The 27,663-nt window shown below is 45.2% G+C and overlaps 1 protein-coding gene across 2 annotated transcripts in view; it reads left to right on the top strand.

Moving 5' to 3' along the window:
- The first annotated feature begins 1,157 nt into the window (after window positions 1-1,157).
- LOC126458256 (ubiquitin carboxyl-terminal hydrolase 31) overlaps window positions 1,158-27,663 on the top strand; it is a 359,092-nt gene continuing 332,586 nt past the window's right edge. For both annotated transcript variants that reach the window (XM_050095171.1, XM_050095172.1), the window contains exon 1: window positions 1,158-2,130. In XM_050095171.1, the coding sequence (XP_049951128.1) occupies window positions 1,258-2,130 (873 nt within the window). In that variant the 5' untranslated portion in view covers window positions 1,158-1,257. The remainder of the gene's footprint in view (window positions 2,131-27,663) is intronic.

The raw sequence follows: 27,663 nt of genomic DNA, 5'->3' as shown, positions 1-27,663 counted from the left end.
TGAGGAAAATTCTACATTAAAGTTATTTTTGTGTCTTAATGTGATTTGGTGTATCTTGCAGTTCAGTTGAAACTGATTTTTCTCATCACCTACAAAAACTATTAAGAAGTAAACCCACTGGGAAGTGTATGTGTTCGAAGATACTTAAAAGATCTCTATGTGATCATACACATTTATCTTGTGAGATAACACAGACAAAGTAAATATTTAATCAGCAAAATTGAGCGGTATGAATATACCAGCTTGTGCAAAGTTTATCAACTGCGCACCGTACACACTTTCCCACAATTTTCTCCTAAAGTGTATTTGTTGCTAATAACAAAAATTAATTTCAGCTGCCTTGTTACTCATCCCACTACAATAAAATTACAAAACTAATGATGCAAGCTCATTTAACAAGTAGTAGTCGAATGCAGCTATTTATGTTTGTATTTGGGCATCAAATATATTTGTTATTAAGAGACAATAAAACCTCATAAAGGTACATACTACAATGCAAAAAATACTTAATATGCGATAGAAGTCGACAAACAAAAAATCGGTGGCCAGAGAATATTAACATTTGAAGATTGTCTTACACTCTCACTCCGTTCATTATTATACCTAACTGACACGGCAGTAGTACGAAAAATTTGTTTTTTCACTAGGGGTGGGTCAAGTCACTCTATGTTGACGTTTTTTCGTATATTCTGCTCTTCACACACCTCACTCAGAATTTTCAGTTATTAATCTCCTTCACAATTTCCAAATATAATTTATTTAATAGCAATCACTGATTGCACAAACATATTCATTGAGTTCATCATGTATACCGATATAGTTTACTTTTCGTTGGCCAAATTTTAGCCCTTGTTACTTTGTCGTAATCCCGCTGCTCTTAACTCCCACCATGTCGTAGTTACGAATTTGGCTAACAGATGGAATGCAACTATCTAGTTCAATGTGTTAGTGTAAAGACTTTTCAATCAATTAATTTAATAAAATAAATAAAATAATATGCTGTGGATGAAAGAAATACGATTAACGTTCACAAAACACATTGTTATTAAAGTTCCTTATTTCTTACTAATTTTTTTCTCTATAGAGTACTGAAATATCTTCGAACAATCATGTAAACTATCTTTCACGGCAGCACATCAGTTCTTTGGTAATGGCTGTAGTGGTGTGTTTCTTGATGGAAGTGCTGAGGAAGTCAGTTGACAAGTTTAAAGGTTAAAAAGTGTTGTAGATGTGTGCGAAGGCTGTGACTTTGTCATTATGTCAGATAAAAACTCCACAAGAATAATGAAGTCCTCATCTGAAGGTGAAATACTTGACAGGGAAGAAACACAGTTAATAAATGAGGCTGCCGATTTTACTAGAGCGAACTCTTATGCAGAGCCGAAGTTAAAACGCACCTTCACTCTTCCTAGGAATCTTTTGTCGTCGAGAATGAGTAAAAGAAGAGCTAAACATAAAGAAGGTAAAGATGTCAGTGCCTCAAATGCGCAGACAATTTCGGAAGTGCAAAATACGGATGCCCAAAAGTCAAATAAAAAAGTGTTTAGAGTTCCTTCATGGAAGAAGTTTATAAACAAAGTGGTGCATCATATGTCGACCGTAGGTGTTCCAAATAATAAATATGTGAGTGTTAATTATAAATATGACAGGCGTAGACGAGATACTGTATCGCTATCGTCATCTGATATTAGGGTACCACCGACTCGCCCCGCCCACCTTGCAAATCTGGTAAACAGTGACAAGGTCCCCGGTGTAACAGGACTACGAAACCATGGGAATACGTGTTTTATAAATGCAGTTCTTCAGTGCCTCAGTCATACCGATATTTTAGCTGAATATTTTGTTCTGGACCAATACAAAGTTGACCTCTCCCGTAGGAATAAGTTGAATTCAAAAAAATATGGCACGAAAGGTGAAGTAACAGAACAGTTGGCCCTTCTCCTAAAAGCTATTTGGTCGTGTCAGTATGACCCCGAGATCACCAACCAATTCAAGATAGTTGTCGACAAATATGGTAGTCAGTATAGAGGTAACAATCAACACGACGCCCAGGAATTTCTTCTGTGGTTGCTCGATAAAGTGCATGAAGATCTCAACACGGCGACGAAGAAGAAATACAAGATTATTAAGGTAAGATATTTACATTTTATCAAGAGTTTGGTCTCTTAATGTGGACTGCTTTTTAACCAACTTGTGAACACCATTTAATCATACATTGTATGATGTAAGAAGTGGTTTGTATTATAGATCATATGATGATGGCATACTCGTATATGGAGTTTATTACTATAGTGGTTTTTGTATGCAATTTTGTACTTTACACTCGTACATTGTGTAGTCACTGTAAATCTTCATTTTATAAGATTTGCCCTTTCGAATATGGTATGCCCATCTTAGCTAATTTTTCTGTGTAAATAGTTTATTGTAGTGAGTTCAGTAATTTTACACTCCTGCGGTTCGTTCGCGTCACACTATGTGGTGAGTGATTCTGGTTCTTTCCTGGATTTTTATAACAAATGATTATGTACCTTCACAACGGCGACTGGTGTTTACATGTGACTTTCAAAAGAACTTGCAAGGAATATTATTTGTAGAAGTATTTGCTTTGTACGCCGAGCTTAACAGTATTAAATTTGTTTAATGGGGGCGTTTTATTGATACGTTCCTTCTAATATTGTTACCTGAAAAGTGCCTGCACTGCGAAATACGCATTTTCTTGTTGGTTCTGGCCAGTGTACTACGAATGATTAGTTTTCTTCAGAATTCTCGTCAAAGATGATGTGAAATTTATACCCATACAATCACGATTGGGCGTTTCCGTATCTTTGAACTACAGATAGCGAGCAGTGGGTAACCCATAAAGCGACTACGTAGCTTTTCTCGCATTAGTGTTAACATGGAGCATGCATGGAATTAGTACCTGCTCCAAATCCGTGGTTTTGAAACTTGTCAATTTGGTGATGTCAACTAATTGGCCGTGTCAAGATACCCGTTTGCATTTTTTAATTTTTTTATTTAATACCGAGTGCTCCTTTTGCCGAAGCATATGTGAATATGCACCGAGCCTATTTAAGAAGCAATAGAAATCAACCGATTTGCGTCGAGTTACAGTATATCGGTGTTGATTTTAATGTTACTTTATGTCGGAGATTATTGGTTCGCTGTGGATCGTTTCTAAAACATTAGATTCCTCTGGATTAGGCTGGTCTGACATTTGTTTCCACTTCGGGCGCTGTACCGTAAGTCATCGTTTCTGACCTGTTGCGTAATTACCAAACATTACAAGAATTATGTAAACATCCATGCCGTGAAGACACCTTCGCTCATTAGAATTGACATGTATGCGTATTGTACGTGGAGCGCTCTAAATATTTTCTATAAATTTTGACGGTTGTGTGTGTGGTTTGCGTATTTCGTTTTCTGCTGAAGAAGTTTACCTTGTCTTAATGTGCAAATTTACATTGTCAGTTTATAACTTTAAGGCACTTTGAAGTGTATTGTAGTAGTGCGTACTATATTTTACACAATTTTCGTGGAAGCTATACGAAGAAACCAACTTAGAGATCGCTTTTATCTTAAACTGTAATTGATGAAATGTGCATGATATGTACACAAATATGTACGAATCGTACAAAACTGCTTGAGGGAATGGCATCGAGGGGCTATGATTGGATGAATGAATGCTGCTGTACCAAACTGCTGCAACCGGTAAAATGAACGCATACTAATGACTATTATCTTGTGCTTTAAATAACACTCGGCAAATGAGATGTGTTTTAAGTGTTCTGACTGAGTGGATGTCCTTTGTGTAAAATAATGCCATCCCGCTACCGGGAGGGCATTCAACAAATCGGGAGCTATAGGTATGAGTGGTGACTGTTGGTTATTTATTGATGACTGAAAATGCGAAAACAATGCTTTTGAGTGAGAAATTCTTTGGCACTGTGTTGGTTGTAATATCGCAATCTTTGTAAATATTTTCGCATTTGACAAAAACATTTTAGGTTGTGTGTGGTGCTTTACGCTGTGTATGTAGACATCATAAAATAAATGAAATAACTGCTTCATATACTCGTATCATATACCGTTACTCATTATTTCGTATAGACAAGCAAACAACAATGCAACAAAGTGATTCGGGATTTTCGATGTCAGTAAACTAACTGCAACTCAACGCTAAAGATTTGTTTATTTTGTGCTTCTTCGTTACAAGGGACATTGACGTTTAAATGGGTCGTTTCTAACTTTTTTTTCTGTATGGCAGCACCATCCCTAGGGTCTTTCACTACAGTAAGGAATGGAGAGCGCTATTTGTGTAAATAAGTGGCATAGTCAGTAGTGGCTGGTCGCTGTTTTATGCTTCGCAAGAATCAACCTTCTGTTTATTTATGATTGATTTAATTTATTTAGAAATAACAGGAATTGAAAATATGCAAACTTGTAACGACGAACAGATAGAATAACACATTTAGAGGCATCTTGCTTTCCATGTATAAAGGAATGTTTGTGTGAAAGCAGAAAAGAGAGAAAAATACATTAGAAGGCAATTTCTGAATTCTATTGAAAGCAATGTTTGTTCACTGCTGTTTCCAAAAAATGCCGGTTAACACGTCTTCCATATTTTACTTCAAAAAATAGATCCTGGGCAACTTAGGATGTCTACTTCTTCTCATTGATCGCAACAGCTGTCAGAAAATTAGAATCTTTAAAATCGCAGGAAGTTCGTATTATATCGTTACTGAAGCACACGACACTTCTTTAAAACATTAAAAATGAGTACTCAAAGCTTTTTTGTAATTTGGAAGATGTATGTGTTTTTTGGAAGCCAGTCATTGTGACGTGATCGTTTTGACTACCGGTACATTGTACCTAATAGCCGCGTCCGTGTTTCAAAGTAACATTTAAATAATTGTCGCGTCTTGTAAATTAACGGCTAACAAGTTGCAGCAAGCCGTTGTGTCCACGGAATGAACCACTGCAGAAGGAACGGCGTAACGCCTTCGGCAGCTGCGTGTTTCAATTAAGAGTGCAGACCGCATGTACCACAGCGGCCCAAGTCTGGTACGATCCAGTGAAGATACTGTATACGGCACCAATCTGTGCTTGCGTAGAGTGGATGGAATAACTAAACAAACAGTATTTTGTATTGATAACATCCGCGGCGCCGTTCAAGTCTACAACAGAAAGGCACAGATTCATAAACCGAGACATGAAACTAACGCCTTACTCCAGTAGTAATGTCATTTGCATTCTAACTCCGCCTATGATGTCACGAAACTGAATATAATAATGTATCATTAGCAGTGTACTATTATGTGAAGGAACTCGTCCTTCGATGCAACTAGTAACGTTTCAGAATCTCTTGTTATTCCATTGTGTCTAGAAGAAATGTTAATAATGACAGACTTTGTGTGTTCGTATTGCTTCCCACATTAGTGATTTTGATACATTCTTCAGCCGAAGCAAAGTTGATACTATGTTAGTGATTTGGACACACAAGTTTCACTACATGTCAGTGCGCACCAAATGTGAGCGGCTGTTTGGCGCAGGGTCACCGGTCTCCAGTACTGCTCTATTTACGCTTTAGTTTCCGTCGTGAAGTGGCAATGCCATCTTTCAGCCACGGTAACACATCGGGCCGTAGAGCCAGTCCGATTAGCACTATTTTTAAAATATAGTGGAAATGTTAGAGGAATCAGTCCTTCCCTTTTCTTATCACTCGTAATATGGTTTTGACGTGATTCTTATGTCGTGTGGATCACATACAACCAATGAAAATTGTGCCCGGAGACACATAGCAATTCACTAACTTCGTTTTGAGTTACTTGTCGCGAACGGAAATTAGCACAAAAAAATCTTCCGAAGTCAGGATATGAGCTCGGCGTCGACGCAGTGTTAACGCTCCCCCTCCCTCCCCATTGTTGTTGTTGTTGTTATGGTCTTCAGTCCTGAGACTGTTTTGATGCAGCTCTCCATGCTACTCTGTCCTGTGCAAGCTTCTTCATCTCCCAGTACTTACTGCAACCTACGTCCTTCTGAATCTGCTTATGATTACTTTAAAAAGTATGCCGGCCGCTGTGGCCAAATGGTTCTAGGCGCTTCAGTCCGGAACCGCGCTGCTGCTACGGTCGCAGGTTCGAATCCTGCCTCGGGCATGGATGTGTGTGATGTCCTTAGATTAGTTAGGTTTAAGTAGTTCTAGGTGTGGGGGACTGATGACGTCAGATGTTAAGTCCCATAATGCTTAGAACCATTAAAAAAAAGTACCACAAATTAAGCTATCCAGCAACTCAAATTGACATTTCAAAGTTGTTGTGGAAACGCACCTGCACAACAAATAAACATGAAAATTTCTTTGATCTCTATGCCAGGGCGAGTTCCATCCACTTGCACCACCCCGCCGCCCCCCCCCCTCCCTTCCCCAGGTAGCAATTAATCTTCGTATGTTTGCAGCTATGGAATGTTAGCCTCGATGACGCTCTCACGTCACAGAAAAGGATGAGATTGCTCTCGGCTACGAAATTAAGCAGTTCGTTGTGTATAAGCTGCCGCCAAGGGCAAGAAGCCGAGGAAGGTGAATGCTCTTCTCCGCGTACGATTTACAGCGATGCGTTAGCAGAGGTGGGCAGACCTGACGAAAGCATCGAGCGAAACAATACCTCGGTAAGTGCAATTGCGAAACAGGAGCGTGCCATTGTGTGCCGAGGTGGCGTGTAGCGTGTCGCCTGACATCCGAGACGTCAGAGCGAAACCTGGCTGCCGGCGCTGTGGACCCGAGAACACGCCGCAGCCACAGACAATGTTTCCGGGGAAGGCAGTCTGGCCTATGGTCTGTCCTTTGCAGTCGCAGAATGCCTTATTTTGTTTTCGTTGTTTCTCCAAATCATCGAGGCGTCTGTTGGTACACAGTGGCCCTTGTTCCTTCAGAGTAACATGTAAAGCGCGCAGGTTACTGACATAAGCCCGTTTATTCGCAGAAACTTTTGTCTTTTTTTTTTCGTTTTTCCGTCATTTCTTCGTTGCTTCAAAATTCGTGAAGGTATATGTACATTTACGTGGATACGCTGTCGATTACACTTAAGCGCCTGGCAGTGTGTCCATCAAGCCACCTTCACAGTAATAATCTGAGTCCACTCTCGAACAGCACGCGGAAAAAACAAACACCTAGGTCTTTCCGTGCGAGCTCTGATTTCCCTTATTTTATTATAATCGTTACTCCCTATGCAGGTTGGCGTCAGCAGAAAATTTTGCATTTGTCGGAGAAAGTTGGTGATTGAAATTTCATGAGAAGATCCCGCTGCAGCGAGAAATGCCTTCGTTTTAATGATGTCCATCCCAAATCCTGTATCGTGCCCTTGACACTCTCTACCACATTTTTCGCGATAATACCAAGTGTGTAGCTCTTCTTTGAACTTTCTTGGTGTACTCCATTCATCCTCTCTCGTAAGGACCCTACACCGCACAGCAGTACTCCAAAGGAGGACGGACAAGCGTAGTGTAGGCAGTCTCTTTAGTAGATCTGTTGCATCTTAGTGTTGTCAATAAAAAAACTCGCCGTCTTTGTTTGGTTCGCCTTCCCCAAAACATTTTCTGTGTGTTCTTTCCCATTTAAGTTGTTCGTAATTGTAATTCCTATCTATTTAGTCGAATTTAATCCTTTGGATTTGATTAATTTATCGTGTAACCAAAGTTTAGCGGATTCCTTTTAGCACTCATTTGGATGACCTCACACTTTCCATTATCCAGAGTCAGTTGCCAATTTTCGCACCATTCTGATATCTGTTCTAAATCGTTTTGCAATTTGTTTTTATCTTCTGATGACTTTACTAGTCGATAAACGGTAGCGTCGTCTGCAAACAACCTAAGACGGCTGCTCAGATTGTTTCCTAAAGCGTTTGACTAGCACTCCAGTAAGAGAGGATGACTCGGAGCAATGGCTTACCAACAACTTGTAAGTTGCCAATAGAGACGTTTTCATTTTGCGGCTGAGTGAAAGACCTATTTTTCATTTTATCTGAGATTGTGCCTACGTTTTCTCTACTTACACAGTTCAGTTGGCTTTGGTTTGTGCCTCAATTCCAATTATTTTTTCGTCTGTATAATATTTAATGGTTCTTATGCTGCAGCGCGACTTCGGTAGTAACACGAACGTTAGTAGAAATCTCTTTGTGCTGTATTTTCACCATACGGCAATGGTTGGCAAAGTAGCAATGATACAGATCAGCCATCGCAATTATTTTGTAGTCGTCGGAATCGAAACATTAGCAGTGTTTCTTTCCAGCAAGCCACTGATGTAGATGGGGTTTCACTTATTTCAAGAATGTTCGGCTCCATTTCAGTGAAGAGAAACGACGAAAAGGAGGTCTGGTTTTTATCTAGAAAACTACCGTATTTTGACGTATCTTAAGGCGTAATGAATCGTTATGTGGAATTTACACATACAGACACCTCCATGCTGATCGCAGCAGCAAAGTATTTTACAGACGTAACCAGTCATTGGTGTATGCGACGAGCTCAACCTTCGTGTGCCCTTTTTATAAGGGCAGAGGGCAACGTTGCGGCACACGCCTAATTAATATTTGTAGCAATTCATTTTTATCAAAATCAAATCCTCCCTTCCAACAGCATTCCTATTACAACATTGGTGATACACTAATCGACCAGACAATTATGACAACCTACCTAATCGCTGGTATGTCCACCTTAGGCACGGATAACAGCGTCGACGCGTCGTGGCATGGAAGAAATGTGGCCTTGGTAACTCGCTGGAGGGATTTGGCACCACATCTGCATAAACATGTCACCTAATTCCCGTAAATTTGGGCGGGGGAGGGGGGGGAGATCGATGAGATCTGACGCCACGTTCAATCACATTCCAGATGTGTTCGATCGGTTTCAGATCTGGCCGGTTGAGGGGCCAGCACATCATGTGGAACTCGACACTGTGTTCTTCGAACCACTCCATCACACTCCTGGCCTTGTGACAAGGCGCATTATCTTGTTAAGAAATGCCACTTCTTCTTTCTTGGCTCTACTACAGCTCATGATGAGCCTCGGTCTCTTATACAATTTCCTTCCATTTCTCTCGGTCCTTCGCCAATACTCTCCAGTTTCTATAGCCCAACTTCGTAAGTACTTCGATTACTCCATCTTCCCATCTGGCACTTGGTTGACCACGTCCTCTATGCCCTCCTGGCATTGCTTGTAATATTCTTTTTGGTACTTCTGTGTCATTCATGCGAGCCACATGTCCCGCGCACCTCAGTCTGGATGATTTCACTATCCTTCTGATGGGTTGGTCTTTGCATATGATATACAACTCGTTGTTATATCTCCTCCTTCCTCTTTCACAGATTGGGCCGATAATTCGTCTAAGCACCCTTCTTTCAAATGCATCCAGTGTTTCAATATCTTTAGTTGTTAATGTCCACGCTTCAGAGGAATATGTGAGCACTGGTCGTATAAGTGATTTATAGATAGTTAATTTAGTGGTACAAGTCAGGAGCCTTAGAAGTCTTGTTAGGGCAAAATAGGCTCAATTGGCTAGTATTAATCTCTGCTTGATTTCTTAGGAAGTATCATTTAGATGCTTAACTGTCGAGTCCAGGTACTTGAAATATTCAGCTCTGTCAAACGTATAATTGCCCATTGTTATTGCATTTGGCATGTTTTCTCTGTGTGCTTTTCCAGGTGCCATATATTTTGTTTTTTGTTCATTAATAATTAACCCCATGTTCCTGATGAGAAACGCAAACCTTCTGAATAGGGGAACGATCTTCTATAAATCGGTGCAGATACTGGCCTACTTGGATGACATAGCAAGAACCCAAAAAGAAATGGAAGACACATTTACAGCTCTCGAACAGGCTAGAACGTAGTCTGTTCGAGAGCTGTAAATGTGTCTTCCATTGCTTTTTGGATTCTTGCTATTATATCTATGCCATCCACGTAGGCCAGTATCTGCACTGCTTTATAGAAGATCGTTCCCCTATTCAGAAGGTTTGCGTTTCTCATCACCTTCTCCAGGGCGGCATGAAAGAGAAGACATGCCAATGCATCCCCTTGTCGCACTCCGTTTTTAATACTCAATGTATTGGACATCATTCCTCCTCTTCTTAAACTGCCTTGTGTTTCGCTCATTGTCATTCTCTCCAGCTTTACCAACTTTGTCGAGATTCCCAGTTCATCTAGAGCTTGATATAAGTGCTCTCTATTTGTGCTATCATAAGCTGCTTTGAAATCTATAAAGAGGTGATGCGTGCCAACCCCGTATTCGCTTGTTTTTTTCCAGGATTTGTCTTAATGTGAATATTTGATCTATAGTTGACTTCCCGGGAAGGAATCCGCATTGGTACGGCCCCGTCTCCCTCTGTATGATTAGGAGTATTCTGTCGAATAGTATATTAGTGAATATTTTATATCCCAAATTAAGTAGTGTGATCTCTCTGTAATTGACATACGATACCCTCTTTACATTATTGGGACATTTTCTCCTCTTCCCATATTCTGGTGACCATTTTCAGAAGGCTTCGTTCCAGCTCTCTGCATCCTTGCTTAAACAGTTCTGCTGGAATACCATCTGTTCCTGCCGCCTTGTTGTTTTTCAATTTCTTCATGGCAGTTTTCACTTCTATATTAGGTGGGGTAGTGTTGTTGTCTGGGTCCTCTTCCCCATTCTGTCTCCCATCGGGCGCCTCCCCAGGTGGCAGATTGGGGAATGTTCACCAGATCTGGTGGACACTGGGGAAATAAAATACCCAGGGTGGACCAAAACTAGCTAAACAAGAACTGCTGCCTTGCAGTTGGGAGTTGGGTCTCCAAAGGCTAAGGGAAGAAAACCCTGATCAAAAATCCCCCGTCCCCCAGTAGGGGTTAGACGCAGGGTTGACAGCCCGCTCTGTAAAAAACAATTGTTGCGAAACTTCTACAAAGTAAAGTCGGACGTATGAAGGAAGACGGACGTGGCATGGAAAAGGACAAAGAGGATGGAATACAATGAAGGAGGGAAAATAAGGAAGAAGAGAAATATCAGGTGTAGATCAGATCTATATATTGGTACTTGGAATGTGAGATCCCTATATCGACCAGGAGCACTGAAAGTAATGCTGGACCAATAACGAATCTGAAGCTAAGTGTAATAGCACAACAAGAAATTAGATGGACAGGGAGTGGAGTTTTAGAAAAGAAAGAGGCGAATATATTCTATAGCCGCAGCCGAAGAAATCATGAGGTGGGGACAGGATTTGTTATACACCATCAATTAAAGCATTTGGTAATAGGATTTACACCCATCAGTTCAAGATTATCTACTCTCAGGATAAAGGGGAAATTCTTTAACTATTCCATAATTAATGCCCATGCACCAACAGAAGAATCCGAAGAAGAAGAAGAGAAAGAAGTATTCTATGAATCTTTGGAAAGAGTATACGATGAGTGCCCAGGACATGATATTAAAATAATAGCCGGAGACCTAAACGCTCAGGTGTGAAAAGAACAGATTTATAGACCGATAATTGGCCCCCATAGCAAGCATGCAACAAGTAATGAGAACGGAACAAGGCTTATACTGTTCGCAACATCTAGAGATATGGTAATAGGGTCAACACTGTTCCCACATAAAGAAATACATAAGGGAACGTGGAACTCACCGGATGGAAACACAGTAAACCAGATTGACCATGTGTTGATCGATTTGAGACACAAATCGAACCTATTGGACATGAGGAATCTGAGGCCCAAACATAGATACAGATCATTTTCTGGTATGGGCACGGGTGAGTGCGAGGATATCCAACGCAGCGAAAGGAGTCCGACCCAGGGCACAGAAATATAGTAGAACAACTTTAGAATCAGTGGAAGTTAGAGAACAGTATCAGGAGAAGATAACTAGGATTCTGGAAAACTTTGCATAATATAACAGTATGGAAGATCAGTGGGAAGCGATAAAAAAGACGACGGAGACAACGGCAAGAGAGACACTTGGAATTGGGGCAAGATAAGCAAGACCATCATGGTTTGATACTGAATGCGAAATAGTAACTGAAGAAAAGAACAAAGCATATAAAAGGACACTGAGATCACATTATACGAGAAGGATAGTAAAGAATACAAAGAAAAACGGAGCATCGAAAAGAGGACTCGCCAAAGGAAAAAGAAGAGAATGGATGAAAGCAAGTGTCAAAGAAATGGAGCTCATGAGAAGCAAAAATGAAATAAGAAAATTCTATAGAGAGTTGAATGCGGCACGGAATCCTTTTGGTAGTAAAACAAGCTTAATAAAAGATGAGACAGGGAATGTAATAAGCGAAGAGAAGGGAAATGCGAAAGATGGTGCAGGTATTTTGATAGTCTCCTCAACCCTAGAGTTACTATACCATATAAACCAAGAAGAAATGCCACTGCCGTCGGGAAAATAAGATCGTCGTGACATGATGTACGCGGCCTGTAACCGGTATGCAATACTCCTTGGGCGTCATGGTGCCGTGCACGAGCTCCACTGGCCCCACGGATGCCAAAGTTAATGTTCCGCAGGGCATAATGGAGCCGTCACCAGCTTGTCTCCGTCCCACAGTACAGGTGTCAAAGAGCTGTTCCCCTGGAAGAAGATGGATTCGCGCCCTCCCATCGGCATGATGAAGGTATTGTGATTCATCAATCCATGCAACGCTCTGCCACTGCGCCAATGTCTAGTGCCGGTAGTTACGTGCCTATTTCAGTTGTAGTTGCCGATGTGGTGCTAACATTAGCACATGCATGGGTCATAAGCTGCGCAGGCTCATCGTTAGGAATGTTCGGTGCACTATTGTTCAGGCGCATTTGTGCTCTACTCAGCATTGAAGTCTGATGTTAATTCCGCCGCAGTTCGCCGTCTCTTCTGTTTACCAGTCTCCCCAGCCTAAGACGTCTGGACTGATTTCACCTTGGTTTCGCCACGTGTTGATGACCCACCACAGCACTCTTCGAACACCGGCAAGTCGTGCAGGTTCCGAAATATCCAGCGGAGCCTCCGGGCCATCACAATGTGCCCCTGTTCGGACTCAGATCCGTGCGGTTCTACGCGCTACAGTCTGGAGCCGAGCGACCGCTCCGGTCGCAGGTTCGAATCCTACCTCGGGCATGGATGTGTGTGATGTCCATAGGTTAGTTAGGTTTAATTAGTTCTAAGTTCTAGGCGACTGATGATCTCAGAAGTTAAGTCGCATAGTGCTCAGAGCCATTTTTAGACTCAGATCGCGCGACTTCCCCCACTGTACACATGGAACGCACACTCACTGTGTGTGTGTGTGTGTGTGTGTGTGTGTGTGTGTGGCTGACTAGCAGTCATTCCTCGCCAGGAGACGCTGCTATCGTCTGGACGGGATTATATCGATAGTAGGTCGGTGGTCACAATGTTCTGGTTGATCAGTGTAAGCCTTAAATTGTAGCAAGATGTGTCTGCAGTGTAGGTGTCGATACGCTGACTTTGAATGAGTAGAGAGAACCAAAGAGAATTTGCCGACAGCAGGCGGCTTAACGGTAGTTTCTGCAAGTGAAGTGTTGATACAAGATAGGGCCTGTTTGTCGCATGACAGGAAGCGGAAAAGCAGCTCATCAGAACAGTGCAACCAGGGCGCTAGGGAAACCGACTCCAACACGTGTCTTTTCCACCTTCTATATCAGTGAGTGAAATAGTTGACTCCAACCGATTGTATAAAGCATTTGAGAATTGCTTAATTCATATCAAGATTTACTCGGAAATCTGCGTTGTATGAATGTTCGCCACAGATTACATCGCCGCGAAGGGGAATCATACCTGACGCGAATATTCGCGGATCGAATTTAGGTTCGACTGTAATCTTCAGCTTACAATGTAGTGAAATTACAAAATAACGCCTTTTGTAAAAATAGAAATTAAAATATTAAAGTTGGTAGCATAAAAACGTGGAAGTATGTATGTGACTGTGCCACTCCCACACTACGAAGCTCGAAATATTTTTTTCTGTCTTTAAGGTTAGGATAATAATTAATCTCATGGCAATCGTTGGAGATGACTCGTATTTTATGTGAGTAGCTTAAAGGCCTGTTAGACACACTTAGCGACAGAGTAAAAGGGAAAATTCGAAATATTTGCAATGAACAGTTAAGTATGCGAATTTTGACAGCAGCCAGCAATGATTGAACGCGTTTAATGTGCTTACTCGGCTGAAGTAATAAGTTTTGACTGGCGAACACGTGCTGGAACTGCTATAATAGCACACGTGTTAATGAATAAAACATAATCAAGGATAATTAAGTCATTAGCATGTTCATATTTATTAAGCAGTGGGTATACGATAGTTTGGTGGCTGAGATTTGATTTGTGGCTGTAGTGTAGAGGATCGCAACTTCGAACCCATGTCAGTCGTCGAATTTTTTTCCGTTTGTTACTACTCTCTCTACAGTATTGTTCATAAACAGAAAAACACGAAGTCTTGAAACCATTCCATACTTTCCGTTTTCAGAGCGTTCTGGTCTCAGTGATGGGCAGCATCCGTTGTGCAAGAACCTTCCGCGATTTGAACCTTACTGTTTCCTTCCGTTTATTTCACAGATATTTGAGTATTCTGTGTTATGTGTATACTGTAGACAACGAGTTCAACGACCTCCCCCATGTTCCGTAATCTAATTCTTGGAATTAAATTATAAATAATTTAAGCTAAGCTTTCGTTTCTTTTGGACAAAAATACTGTTCAGCAGTTACAGCTGAGATTGAGAGAGCATCTGCTGATACCAACCAAAAGAAATCAGCCACTGACTCCAGTGTACGTGCTGCTTTTCACATTTACGATTTTGTGCCACAGAAAACCTTCAGGTGGTGGTTGGCGACTTGGTTAAAGGAGATCTAGTAACAGCTTGCAGAGATGTCCACAAGACATCTGCCTGCATTGCATCACCGGAGTAATTTAAGTGCCTACGAAAGAAAATGACAGGAGGAACCCAGCGTGAATTTTATCAAATAGCACATTTCCCTGCTGTTTTAGGCGCTGTTGACTGTGCCTGTATCCGCGTGAAATCTCCAAGTGCACAAATATTTAGGAATCGTGAAGCGTGGTTTTCATTAAACGTACAAGTAAGCTGCTATGTTTAAATATAGTAGCTAGACTTATAGGATTTGCCGACGACAGCATTTTCGTAAACTCGCGCGCACATGCTGTGTTCGAAAGCAGGAGACTTTCCGGAAGGCATACTTCTGGGAGATAGTGGGTATCGGTGTTGCAAGTATCTGTCGACGCTGGTATCACGCGAAGAAACGGCGACTGAGTGAACATATAATCTAGCCCACACAAAGACCAGATCAGCAGTTGAGAGAGAGTCGGTAGAAGCAAATAGATAGTTTGCCTGTTTAAGTCTAAGACTCATTGTAAAACTAAATCTTGCGGCATTTACTGTAGTTGCTACATTTTTTCTTGCACAGTATAAATATCAGTGCATCGGATTCATCCTGAAACGGATGACAGTGTATTTGTTAGGTGAAGAATGTAAGAAGAAATTAAAGTACCTACAGAGAATGAAGCTAACAGGATCACAATGCATTGAGGGTGGCATTTGTTAACAATGTATGTACGGAAATCTGTCCGCTGTACTCACAAGGACACACCTTCTCTCACTGTCCCACAACTTAATCACGAAAGTAGTAGACCTGTAGTTCATTACATAAACAAGCCCTTTGCTGTGGTTCTTGAAGTTTTCCTGTGCTGATTTGGAGAAGCTACATTCGGTTCTACGCGCTACACTGGTTTTAATAGCCTGTGGAGAGCAAGGCCGTTTTACACAGTGTGACGTCAACAGCATCTGGGTTCATTGTCAATAAGTCATCTGCATCGTCTGGATGTAATGTTTAAATACAACCGTGCGCCGTGTGTTGGATGCTGTGAGGCGTATCGCCGCAGCTGCAAGATGGATCGGGCTCTTTCTCCATTTGAAAATAAAGTCGCTCCATATTCTATGATTTGCGTGGGGCCTATTGGTCGTCCTCGACGGGTGTCGTGGCAGATTGAATCCTGCTCGCTTAATGCGGATGTTTAAATGGTTTTGTACTCCTAGTGCAGAAGGTTGGATCCATAATTGCTCCCATTCATGGTGTGTATAAAAGTGTGCTAAAACACTTTCTGGTTTCTGCGTTTAGCCTGTCGGAGATAGCACTTCGGATATAGGCATGAAAGGGAAACTCCCAGTTGCCAAATATCTTCTTATGCTCTTCTAACGAAGTTCACCGCCCTCTGGGTTCACGCAGAAAATACAGCTTAGGACTGGGAGCTGGTAAGTTGGTGCAGTTGTAAGACATCCTGTGATCGTGCACGTCATTGTATTGAGAGGGGTTGTCGTCGTTGCTGTTCAGCCACGCAGGTGCACAGTGCTCTGCTGAGGGTTGCAGCTGTCGATGACCACAGGTTTTGGAGTATGTTATTCCCGACACGAACGTTGGTTTCTGTATTTCCGTCGTTAGATCGTCCTGAAAATGACCCTATCTGAACCTGAAGTAATTTTCACGTGTGTTGTGGGCAAGAGATCAACAAATGAGATTCTTGCGCAACCATTTACAGTTACTCGTTTGGCACCACCCAGGGGACACACGTAGAGCAGCTGGGACGTATACGGTCATCCCCATGGGGCATACTATAACAACATGTGTATTGCCCTTTTGAAGAAAGAGAACAGCGACCCGGGGAATTTGTGGCGGTCTCTGCGCGCCGGGTATATCGGACCGATAATTTCCTTCAGCTGCACAAGGGCTGTGAGAGACAGGTAGAAGATTGCGTGTTCTTTCGGCACTGTTCCGTCAAGGTTCGCATCAGCGTGGATTGCACGTCAGCGCTGAAACTACCGCCGCACCAAGAAAACTATACAATTAGGCGAACATCGTGAAACATATGGTCTTCTCAGAGTAATGTGACCACCGCCTTTGTTAGATGTCAACGAGTAATAACCACTTACAGACGGTAGGTGGCAGCACTAGCAGTAGAGGGTATATAAAGTGTGTTGGGGGAGACACGGAAAACTGTTTAGTCGTTGTCGTAATCATAAACATCTATGGAGTGAGCATAGCCAACTGCGCATGTTCTCAACATCAAACCGGGCTAGTCAGGTGGCATTGGGACGTCGCTGTTTGTCTGCTATTTATGGTAACAGCGAGACTTTAATATTACACGTATTCACCTGCCTTTACATATGTTTCTACACGTTTTAGCTGTAATAATATCCATGCTGCAGAATTGTTTTTACTACGGTGTAAAGTGAAGTACGTGAAAGGAGGACCAGTTAATTTTCATAGGTACATACAATAAATCCCTAACAGTGAATATCATATTGATGTGAGGCGCTTTGTATGTTTAAAAATATCGAGACACAGTATTATAATGTGCATTGTAAAGCAAATTTCTGCGATCTCGCCCCCCCCCCCCCCCACCATACGTTTACGAGAGAAATGCTAGATAAATTTGCAAGTGTGTTTTTTAAGCTGCCAGTCAGTGTTTACGTATTCGTGCTATGTTCATCTGCAAATAAACTTTATATAAGACAGTGTAATTAATTTCTTCCATTTTATTCAGGTGCTAAAATTCTTGTGTGTATCTAAGTACTCCTGCGTGAGACAGTTTCCTACATTATATAATTTTAGTATTCTAATTTTCCGAAAGATGAAAAGAGACTCAAAATACGGCTCCACAAAATAAAAAAGAATTTCGTCCGTACAAAATATTCCCCCCTTTCCTGTGAAGCATCGGCGCCCAGTACCAGTGTCATTGTGATGTAACCAATTAGAACGGAGATTCGACAACGTGAAGAAATGCAGTAGAAAACCTAAAAAGGTATAGTTGGTTGTAACTTCTTTTCCCGCACCCGAAAAAACGTAAGTGGAACTGAGCTGTGATACTGTGGCGAAAAAGCACAATACCCTTGCTCTTCACAGCTTTAAAACTATTTCAGTTCCTGGTATAAAATTAAGATGTCTATGAAAAGCATATAGAATGTTTCAGAATAGTTCTAAAGGTGATGTATCTGTTCTAGCTAAGTAATAACACTCAAAATACGCTAAGCGCTATACGGACTGACATGCGCCGTCCCAATACGACGTGACTTGAGCAGCGGGTGATGTTGCGGACAGATTTCTCGTTCTGCGCATCCGAATGCTCGCTCCGTAGACATATATACTCTATGGTCGTAGTGCGGAAACTGCACGATTTATCTGACGTCCAAAAGGGCTTGATCATTGGCTTTCGCGCAGTAGTGGAAGCCTTTCCGAAACGGCTAATTTTGTAAACTGTTCACGGGGCGCCGAGGTAAAAGTATACTTTGCATGGCAAAATGGCGCCGAGCAACTGTGGTACACCACGGGCTATACATGAGAGTGATAAGGACGGCCGCGGAGATGTGTTCTGACGAATAGACGTGCAACTTTTGAGCGACTGTACGTCCAGATGAACGAAGGAACTACCAACAGTCTCCTCAACGACTGTGAGACGAATGTTGCTGTACATGGGCCTTGCGGTAGGCACCTGGTCCATATTATACACCCCTGCTGACCGCAGTTCATCGCCGACAAAGGATGAAATTTGCACGCCAATACCGCAATTGGACGCCCAATGAGTGGCGACAGGTGTCTTTTTCAGGTGAATCACGTTTTGTGCTCCATCGGATAGATATCAAGCACCCTGCAACAACATCGGAAGGATTCAGGCCGAAGTAGGGGGCGTTATGGTGTGGGGAATGTTCTCGTGGCTCATTCTGGAAAGCACAGTGGATCAACACAAGTGTGCACGTATCCATGGGAACTATGACCACCCCTACATGCAGTTTGTTTTTGCTCGGCACGATGGCGTCTACGAACCGTACAGTGCAGCGCGTCACACAGCTCGCATTGTGCTTACGTGGCGCGGAGAGCACTAAGATGAGTTTCCCGTACTCCACTGGCCACCAAACTTTGCGGATTTAAACTCAATCGAGAATCCGTGGGACCGCCTCGATCGGACTGTTCGTGCCATGAATGCTCCATCGATAAACGTAGAGGAGCTGGCCAGGGCACTGGAGTCGGCACGGTTCCATATCGCTGTCTGTACCTTCCAGATCCCCCTGCGGGTCCGGGGTAAGAATAGGCCCGAGGTATTCCTGCCTGTTGTAAGAGGCGACTAACAGGGGTTTCAACCGTTTCGGCCTTCCATGTGATGGTCCCCCTTGGGGTTTGACCTCAATTTTTCAAAATTCTACAGAAGTACGAGCCTTTTGGGGAAGGACGCCTTACGTGGTGTATCACTGGTCCTCCGTGCACTAAGACCTTAGCACTCAGCATTGTAACGGCGTTGTAACCATGCCCACTATTCCTCAAATTGGGCCTAAACGCCTGATGGGTTGTACAAGTTACGCCCATAGTGGGTCCCCATCTGCACCTACGATCATGATGGACTTTCGATGGCACCCGAAATCCAGCACAGTAGCCAGCCTGTAGTGGTGGGGTCGTCATGTACCCTCTAGGTTGTAGCCCCCTGACAACACAGGGATCGTACTGCCGATACCTGAGCTGCACCCTCCCCACATTGGCCAAGGAATAGATGCCCGTCTCCTTGGGGCCCTTGCTGAGGCTGGGTGGCGCCCGTGGGGAGAGCCCCTGGTCAGAGTGGGTGGTATCGTGGCGGATGTTTCGCAGATGAAACGTCAACATGTATCAGGTCGCTCTGCGGCCGAGTCTTTTAAAAAGAAAGGTACTGTCTCTGGTTCTAGTTCTCCTGCCCTTTCCCCCTTGGCCACTCCCTGGGAGGAAGGACAGGCCCGCCGGCTCGGGGCGAAGTACTTCCCCCGCTATTTGGTCTGTTCTCGGACCGATGGGGGGACGTCCGCCACCTCCAAGCCCATGTTCTTTGTTCAGCACATCAAGGACATCTTCGGGGAAATCGAGGCTCTCAGTAAAATGCGTTCGGTGTCCGTTCTTATAAAGACCACCTCTGCCACACAGTCGGCGGCGCTCCAGGCGTGCGACCGACTAGGGGACATCCCAGTGTCCATTGTCCCGCGTCTGGCACTGAATAGGACAATCTGATGAGGAGCTCAGGGCCAACCTGGAGCGCCGAGGCGTGCATTTCGTCCGGCGAGTCCAGCACGACCCCAAAGACCGTCGCATCGACACCGGGACCTTTATCCTCGCCTTCGAGGGGGACGTTCTCCCGGAGAAGGTAAAGGTGATGTGCGACGTGCGACCTTACGTCCCGCCTCCTATGCGCTGCTTTCGGTGTTTGTGCGATTTGGGCACATGTTGTCACGGTGTGAGGCTGAGCCCCTTTGTGGCGATTGTCTACGTCCTCTACGTGAGGAACATACATGCACCCCACCACCTCGGTGCGTTAATTGTCCTGGCATCCACTCGCCTAGATCTTTAGACTGCCCCGCGTATCAGAAGAAGAAGAAGAAGATTCAAGAACTCAAAACTTTGGATCGTCTCTCTTATTCTGAGGCCAGGAAGAAGTATGACCGCCTCCATCCTGTGACGTTGACAACTTCGTTTGCCTCAGTCGTGGCCACTCCTTCCACAGTATCCTCACCCCTATCCTGTCCCCCCTCCACCTCCTCCCCCCATCCGGGGTCTATGCCTCCGCCTCCCAAATCCCTCCCTTCCAAATCCTCCTCCCCTGCGGCCCCCGCCCCCTCTACCCCAGGGGCCACCCTTCCTCCTCCTCCCCCTCCCCCCCCACCGCCTGAGAAGCAATCCTATTCTCAGGCGTCAATCGGGGAAACGTTCCGGACCCCGGCTTCCGAGGTCCGGCTTTCCAAAACGGACCCTGCGCGAGAGGACCTTCTTCGGGTCCAGCCTACCATCCCTGTGCCTCCTCGGACTTCCAAGAAGGCCTCCAAGAAGAAGTCTCTATCCCCCTCTCCACCCCGGCGCATTTCGTCTGATGCTCCATCCGTGAGTCGCTGCTCCCGGCCATCCTCAGTTTCGCCGGGACGCTCTGCTGCCAGGCACTCAGCTGGCCTCTCGTCGGCAAATGCTGCTGCTCCTCCTACGCAACCCGGGACAGCGGCCGCAGCTGGCGACAACTCGATGGAACAGGATCCGCCTCCCGCCGATTGTAGCGTTGTTCCCTCGAAACCTGGCCCTCCGTGGCCGTCGAGGTGACCAGCTCTTCCCCCGTCTCGTTCCCCCCTTTTTTCTGACTAGCGATGTCCTTGTTACATTGGAACATAAGAGGTATTCGATCTAATCGGGAGGAATTACAACTGCTCCTCCTCCTTGGTCTCAAGGAAACCAAGTTGCGCCCAACTGACCGTATTGCCTTTATCCACTATACCTCGGAGCGGTATGACCTCACCCCTGTGGACGGTATTCCAGCTTATGGTGGGGTCATGTTGCTCGTTCGGGACGATGTCTATTACCGTCCCATCCTATTGACCACCCCACTCCAAGCAATAGCTGTCCATATTACTCTTTCTGCCTTTACTTTTTCAGTTTGTACCATCTACACTCCATCGTCATCCGCAGTTAGTTGGGCTGACATGATGCACCTGATTGTTCAGCTTCCTCCGCCGTTTTTATTGTTTGGCGACTTCAAAGCCCATCATCCCCTTTGGGCCTCTCCTGCATCCTGTCAAAGAGGCTCCCTCTTGGCGGATGTCTTCAACCATCTCAATCTTGTCTGCCTCAATACTGGCGCCCCGACTTTCCTCTCGGACTCTACTCATACCTACTCCCACTTGGACCTTTCGATCTGTTCTACCACTCTTGCCCGTCGGTTCGAGTGGTATGTCCTTTCTGACACCTATTCGAGCGACCACTTCCCTTTGTCGTGCGTCCCCTGCACCACACCCCATCCCCACGTCTTTCGAGCTGGAACATACCGAAAGCTGACTGGGGACTTTACTCCTCCCTGGCGACCTTTCCGGACCACGATTTTCTCAGTTGTGACAGTCAGGTCGAGTACCTCACGGCTGTTATCATCAATGCTGCCGAACGTTCCATTCCTCATACTACCTCTTCTTCACGTCGCGTTTCCGTCCCCTGGTGGAATGAGGCTTGTAGAGACGCTATCCGTGCTCGACGACGTGCTTTACGCACCTTTTGCCGCCATCCTACGTTGGCGAATTGTATTGGATACAAACGACTCCGAGCGCAGTACAGTAGAGTCATCAAAGACAGCAAAAAAGCTTGTTGTGCCTCTTTCACCAGCTCCTTTAACAGTTTTACTCCCTCTTCTGTCGTTTGGGGTGGCCTGCGCCGGCTGTCGGGCATTAAGGCCCACTCCTCGGTACCTGGCCTGACCTCAGGTAATGAGGTCCTTGTTGATCCTGTGGCTGTCTCCAACGCCTTCAGCCGCTTTTTCGCGGAGGTTTCAAGCTCCGCCCATTACCACCCTGCCTTCCTTCCCAGGAAAGAGGCAGAAGAGGCTCGGCGACCTTCCTTCCCCTCGCTGAATCTGGAAACTTATAATGCCCCCTTTACTATGCGGGAACTCGAACGTGCGCTTGCACTGTCCCGGTCCTCTGCTCCAGGGCCAGATGCCGTTCACGTTCAGATGCTGGCACACCTTTCTCCGGCGGGCAAAAGCTTCCTTCTTCGTACCTACAATCGCGTCTGGACCGAAGGTCAGGTCCCCATGCGTTGGCGTGACGCCGTCGTCGTTCCTATACCCAAACCTGGGAAGGACAGACACCTTCCTTCTAGTTACCACCCCATTTCTTTTACAAGCTGTGTCTGTAAGGTGATGGAGCGCATGGTTAACGCTCGGGTAGTCTGGATTCTTGAATCTCGACGGCTACTTACCAATGTTCAATGCGGCTTTCGTCGCCGCCGCTCCGCTGTTGACCACCTTGTGACCTTGTCGACATTCATCATGAACAACTTTTTGCGAAAGCGCCAAACGGTAGCTGTGTTCTTCGATTTGGAGAAGGCTGATACCTGTTAGAGAGGAGGTATCCTCCACACTATGCACAGGTGGGGTCTACGCGGTCTCCTGCCCCTTTTTTTGATTCCTTTTTAACAGATCGAAAGTTTAGGGTACGTGTGGGTTCCGTATTGTCCAACGTCTTCCTCCAGGAGAACGGAGTGCCTCAGGGCTCCGTCTTGAGCGTAGCCCTTTTTGCCATCGCGATCAATCCAATTATGGATTGCATTCCACCTAATGTCTCAGGCTCTCTCTTTGTCGATGACTTCGCGATATACTGCAGTGCCCAGAGAACATGCCTCCTGGAGCGCTGCCTTCAGCGTTGTTTAGACAGCCTATACTCATGGAGCGTGGCAAATGGCTTCTGGTTCTCTGCAGAGAAGACGGTTTGTATCAACTTTTGGCGATATAAAGCGTTCCTTCCGCCATCCTTACATCTCGGTCCCGTTGTTCTCCCATTCGTGGAAACAACTAAGTTTCTAGGGCTCACATTGGACAGGAAACTTTGTTGGTCTCCGCACGTCTCTTATTTGCCGGCCCGTTGTACACGTTCCCTTAATGTCCTCAGAGTTCTTAGTGGTTCATCTTGGGGAGCGGATCGCACTGTCCTGCTTCACTTGTATCGGTCCATAGTCCGATCGAAGCTGGATTATGGGAGCTTCGTCTACTCGTCTGCTCGGCCATCCCTCTTACTCCGTCTCAACTCCATCCACCATCGGGGGTTACGTCTTGCGACCGGAGCCTTCTACACTAGTCCCGTCGAGAGTCTTTATGCTGAAGCTGCCAAATTACCATTGACCTACCGGCGCGACGTACTGCTGTGTCGGTATGCCTGCCGGCTGTTGTCAATGCCCGACCACCCCTCTTATCAGTCCTTATTCGCCGATTCTCTCGACCATCAGTACGGGTTGTATGTGTCTGCCCTGCTGCCCCCTGGAGTTCGCTTCCGTCGCCTGCTTCGACAATCGGATTTTGCCCTCCCTACCACCTTCAGAGAGGGTGAGAGCCCGACACCACCTTGGCTCCAGGCTCCGGTTCATATTTATCTCGACCTCAGCTCGCTCCCGAAAGAGGGTACTCCGGCTGCAGTGTATTGCTCACGGTTTGTTGAACTTCGTGCGCGACTTGCCAGTCACACCTTTATTTACACCGATGGCTCCAAAACTGACGATGGTGTCGGCTGTGCCTTTGTCGTTGGGGCCGTCACCTTTAAATACCTGCTCCTCGACAAATGTTCCAGCTTTACGGCCGAGCTTTTTGCTCTCCATCAGGCCGTTCGGTATGCCCGCCGCCACCGCCATTCATCGTATGTACTCTGCTCTGATTCACTCAGTGCTCTTCAGAGCCTTGGAGCTCCGTATTCGGTCCATCCCTTGGTGCAACGGATCCAGCAGTCCCTCCATTCTTTCGCTGATAATGGCTCTCCTGTCAGCTTTCTGTGGGTTCCCGGACATGTAGGAGTGCCTGGGAATGAGGCTGCTGATGCTGCAGCCAAGGCTGCAGTCCTCCTGCCTCGGCCAGCCTCCCATTGTGTCCTGTCATCTGACGTTAGTGGGGTTGTTTGTAAGAGGCTTGTGTCGTTGTGGTGGGATACTTGGTCATCCCTTCAAGGAAACAAGCTCCGGGCAGTAAAACCGTTCCCAACTGCTTGGACAACCTCCTCCCCACCATCTCGGCGAGAAGAGGTCCTTCTGACCAGGATGCGGATTGGGCATTGCCGGTTTAGCCACCGCTACCTGCTCTCCGGTGACCCAGCCCCGCAGTGCCCTTGTGGTCAAGCATTAACAGTGCGCCATGTTTTATTGTCGTGTCCCCGCTTTAGTCAATCTCGTGTTGTCCTGTCCCTGCCATCTACTTTACCGGATATTTTAGCTGATGACGCTCGAGCAGCTGCTCGTGTTCTTCGTTTTATAACTTTGACTGGCTTGTCCAAAGACATCTAACTCTTTTACTTATTTTATCTGCATCTTTGTAAGGACTTTCTGGTGCCCCCCCCCCCCCCCCCCCTTGAGTTTTACTAGATTCTTTGTGCTCTAACAATTGTGACTGGGCGCTAATGACCTCAGTAGTTGAGCGCCTTCAACCCCAACAACAACAAAAATATGTACCTTCCAGAACCTCATTGACTCTGTTCCTGCACATCTCGCAGTGGTCCGCGATGCGAAAGGTGGGTGTTCAGCCTCTTGACACATGGTCAAATTACCGTGACTGAACGCTATACAACAAACCCTAAGTTACATAGTGATCGCTAAAGCCACAATACTTCCCACCTCGCTCAGCAATTCCAAACCAGCTGCTTATGAAATCACAGACTAAACACTTTGTAAGGAATTAAGTTTATAAACCTCCTCATCTGTCCCTACACTCTCTCCCACTCCCAAACCTGTCTTGCGAATACCTTTGAGAACCAGATATTCATAAAAACTTTATTACTGCGTTTTTAATTAGTACTCTCTACCATCATTCTCACAGTGATGTTGGCCCTTCGCCGATGGTCATCCTAGATTTTGCCGTGTCTCAGCGGCTGCAAATACTAACGGCGCTTCAATGTAACCGGACCGCAGAGCGGGGAGGAAAGCAATGCAGTGGGTCGTTTGAACTCCGTTTTCGGTAATCTCAGATGTTAACTGTAGGTGTTGCGGTTTATTTATGGACAAGCGGAACCGTGTGCCCAGCATTCGGCTGAAGCGCAACCATTCCGACGTGTGTTGCAGACCAAAGGAATGCTATCACTCTGGCACTCCCTCCTCACATCGCGTTGTTTATGGTACAGTTAGGTGGGAGCAAATAGCAGCATTTGCGTCGAGGCATATGAGTGAAACAGCATTTTTTTTTCTATTTGATCTTAGACATTGGTTTATTTTTAAGTAATACAATATGAAGCTTCGTGTGGCTCTGTGGATTTGTCAGCAAGTGCCAGACCATAAGCCCAGGCGTCGTGGTTTTGATTCCCAGGTGGTCCAAGTATATTTGCCGTCACTTTTCAGCTTTGGCTGCTTTAGTCGGAAGGCAATGTCATACCACTTTTAGTGAGATCGTGCTCAATAAAGTGCTGTGGTGTTCAAACCAGCCTCCTTTCCTTGCTACGAAACTAATTTTCGACAAATTTTTGACGTTGTTTGTATGCGCCACCTTACTGTCTTGCGTTATCAGCTGCGCTCCCTATGAAATAGCTCTCTCTCTCTCTCTCTCTCTCTCTCTCTCTCTCTCTCTCTCTCTCTCTCATGTAGAGGAGAGAGGATGTTGAATGCCTTGCCCCGAAGTATTTTCTTTCTTTTGACCTGCCGCCCCGTCCTTTTTTATTTTTCTTCGGGAAGTAGTTTGGCCAGTGCTGTAGGAAAGCGCCCGGGGACTGGGTGTTTGTGTTCTCCTCCTCCTCCTCATCATCATCATCCGTTGACGTGGCTAAAATTGGACTGTGTAAAGGTTGGGACATAGTACGGGCGTTGATGACCGCACAGTCTGCGCCCCACCAACCAACCAATCATCATCATTCTCGGCAGTTTTCAAGCCACGCCGGCACCAACCGACACCCCTCAGTTAGTTTCGCTTCTTGCGAAAGGACGTCGGGGCATTGGACCTATTCGCGCTTCCTAGTCGCGTTGTACGACTGCCAGTCTAGCTTCGTTGCTAGCAGAGAAAGCTCGTCGCAGATTGAAAGTTATTGCCTGTCTGAACACGGGCATGGAGAGGGGCGTCCCCCTCCGTTCCGTTGATGGAGGTGGGACAGCGAGCGGGTGGCTTCTCGTAAGAGGCAGGGAGAGAGCTGATACATGGGGAGTTCCCCCCTCCCCATCAGACTCCCTCACCGCTAAGGGAAGCCTTACGATCGCCGCCGGCCAAAGAGGCGTGCTTGTCAATTAAGGGCACGTACACGGAAGGGCGGAGGCAGCGGCTGCGGCTGCTGTCTGATAGTGGCTAACGTGTCCCGCGGCCTCAAGGAATAACATCACGTCGTTTAATGGGCATCCGTAAACTTTCCCCTTATATCATCACGTAGGGAATCGACTTCGGCAACTGAGATTGTCCTAAGAGGTCACTTTTGCAAAATGGTTCAAATGGCTCTGAGCACTATGGGACTCAACTGCTGAGGTCATTAGTCCCCTAGAACTTAGAACTAGTTAAACCTAACTAACCTAAGGACATCACAAACATCCATGCCCGAGGCAGGATTCGAACCTGCGACCGTAGCGGTCTTGCGGTTCCAGAGTGCAGCGCCTTTAACCGCACGGCCACTTCGGCCGGCTTCACTTTTGCATTATTGCTACGAAGGTGCAAATTTTTCCTTCATTCTGCGCGCAATTTAAAATCGCTTTAAAATGTCTGTATCCTACAACAACCATGTAAAAGTTAGGACATTTCATGTTTGATGGAGGTCTCTGTAGTGTCTCTAAACATGTCAGAACTATTTTCTTATTTTTCATTAGGGCCAGAGTAGCCTAATTTTTTATTTTTTTTAACGAGTGAAAAGTACCTTTCTGAGTAACAGTTTCATGTTTATCACGTCGTACTTCGAAAGATATTGAACTCATTGAAATAACTATTTGTATTTCATTACCAAAATACCTCGCTCGGTAATGGATATATCTAAAGTTGCATATCGCATATCGTTTGGTACATAAAAGCTTAGGAAAATGGCGTTTTTTCTCTGTTTTGCTTTTTTATGGTATTTAACTTGTTGCGAATATGTTTAAAGTTTCTATCCCGTAGAAAAACTACGTTTCCCTATTCACCTGTGGTGTACGTATCTCAGAAGCGTTTGCCTACTTTTAATTAGGGC

Source organism: Schistocerca serialis, chromosome 2 (assembly GCF_023864345.2).
Source record: "Schistocerca serialis cubense isolate TAMUIC-IGC-003099 chromosome 2, iqSchSeri2.2, whole genome shotgun sequence".
NCBI lineage: Eukaryota > Metazoa > Arthropoda > Insecta > Orthoptera > Acrididae > Schistocerca > Schistocerca serialis.
The sequence above is the reverse complement of the archived record's forward strand: the minus strand, read 5'-3'. Positions and strand labels throughout refer to the sequence as shown.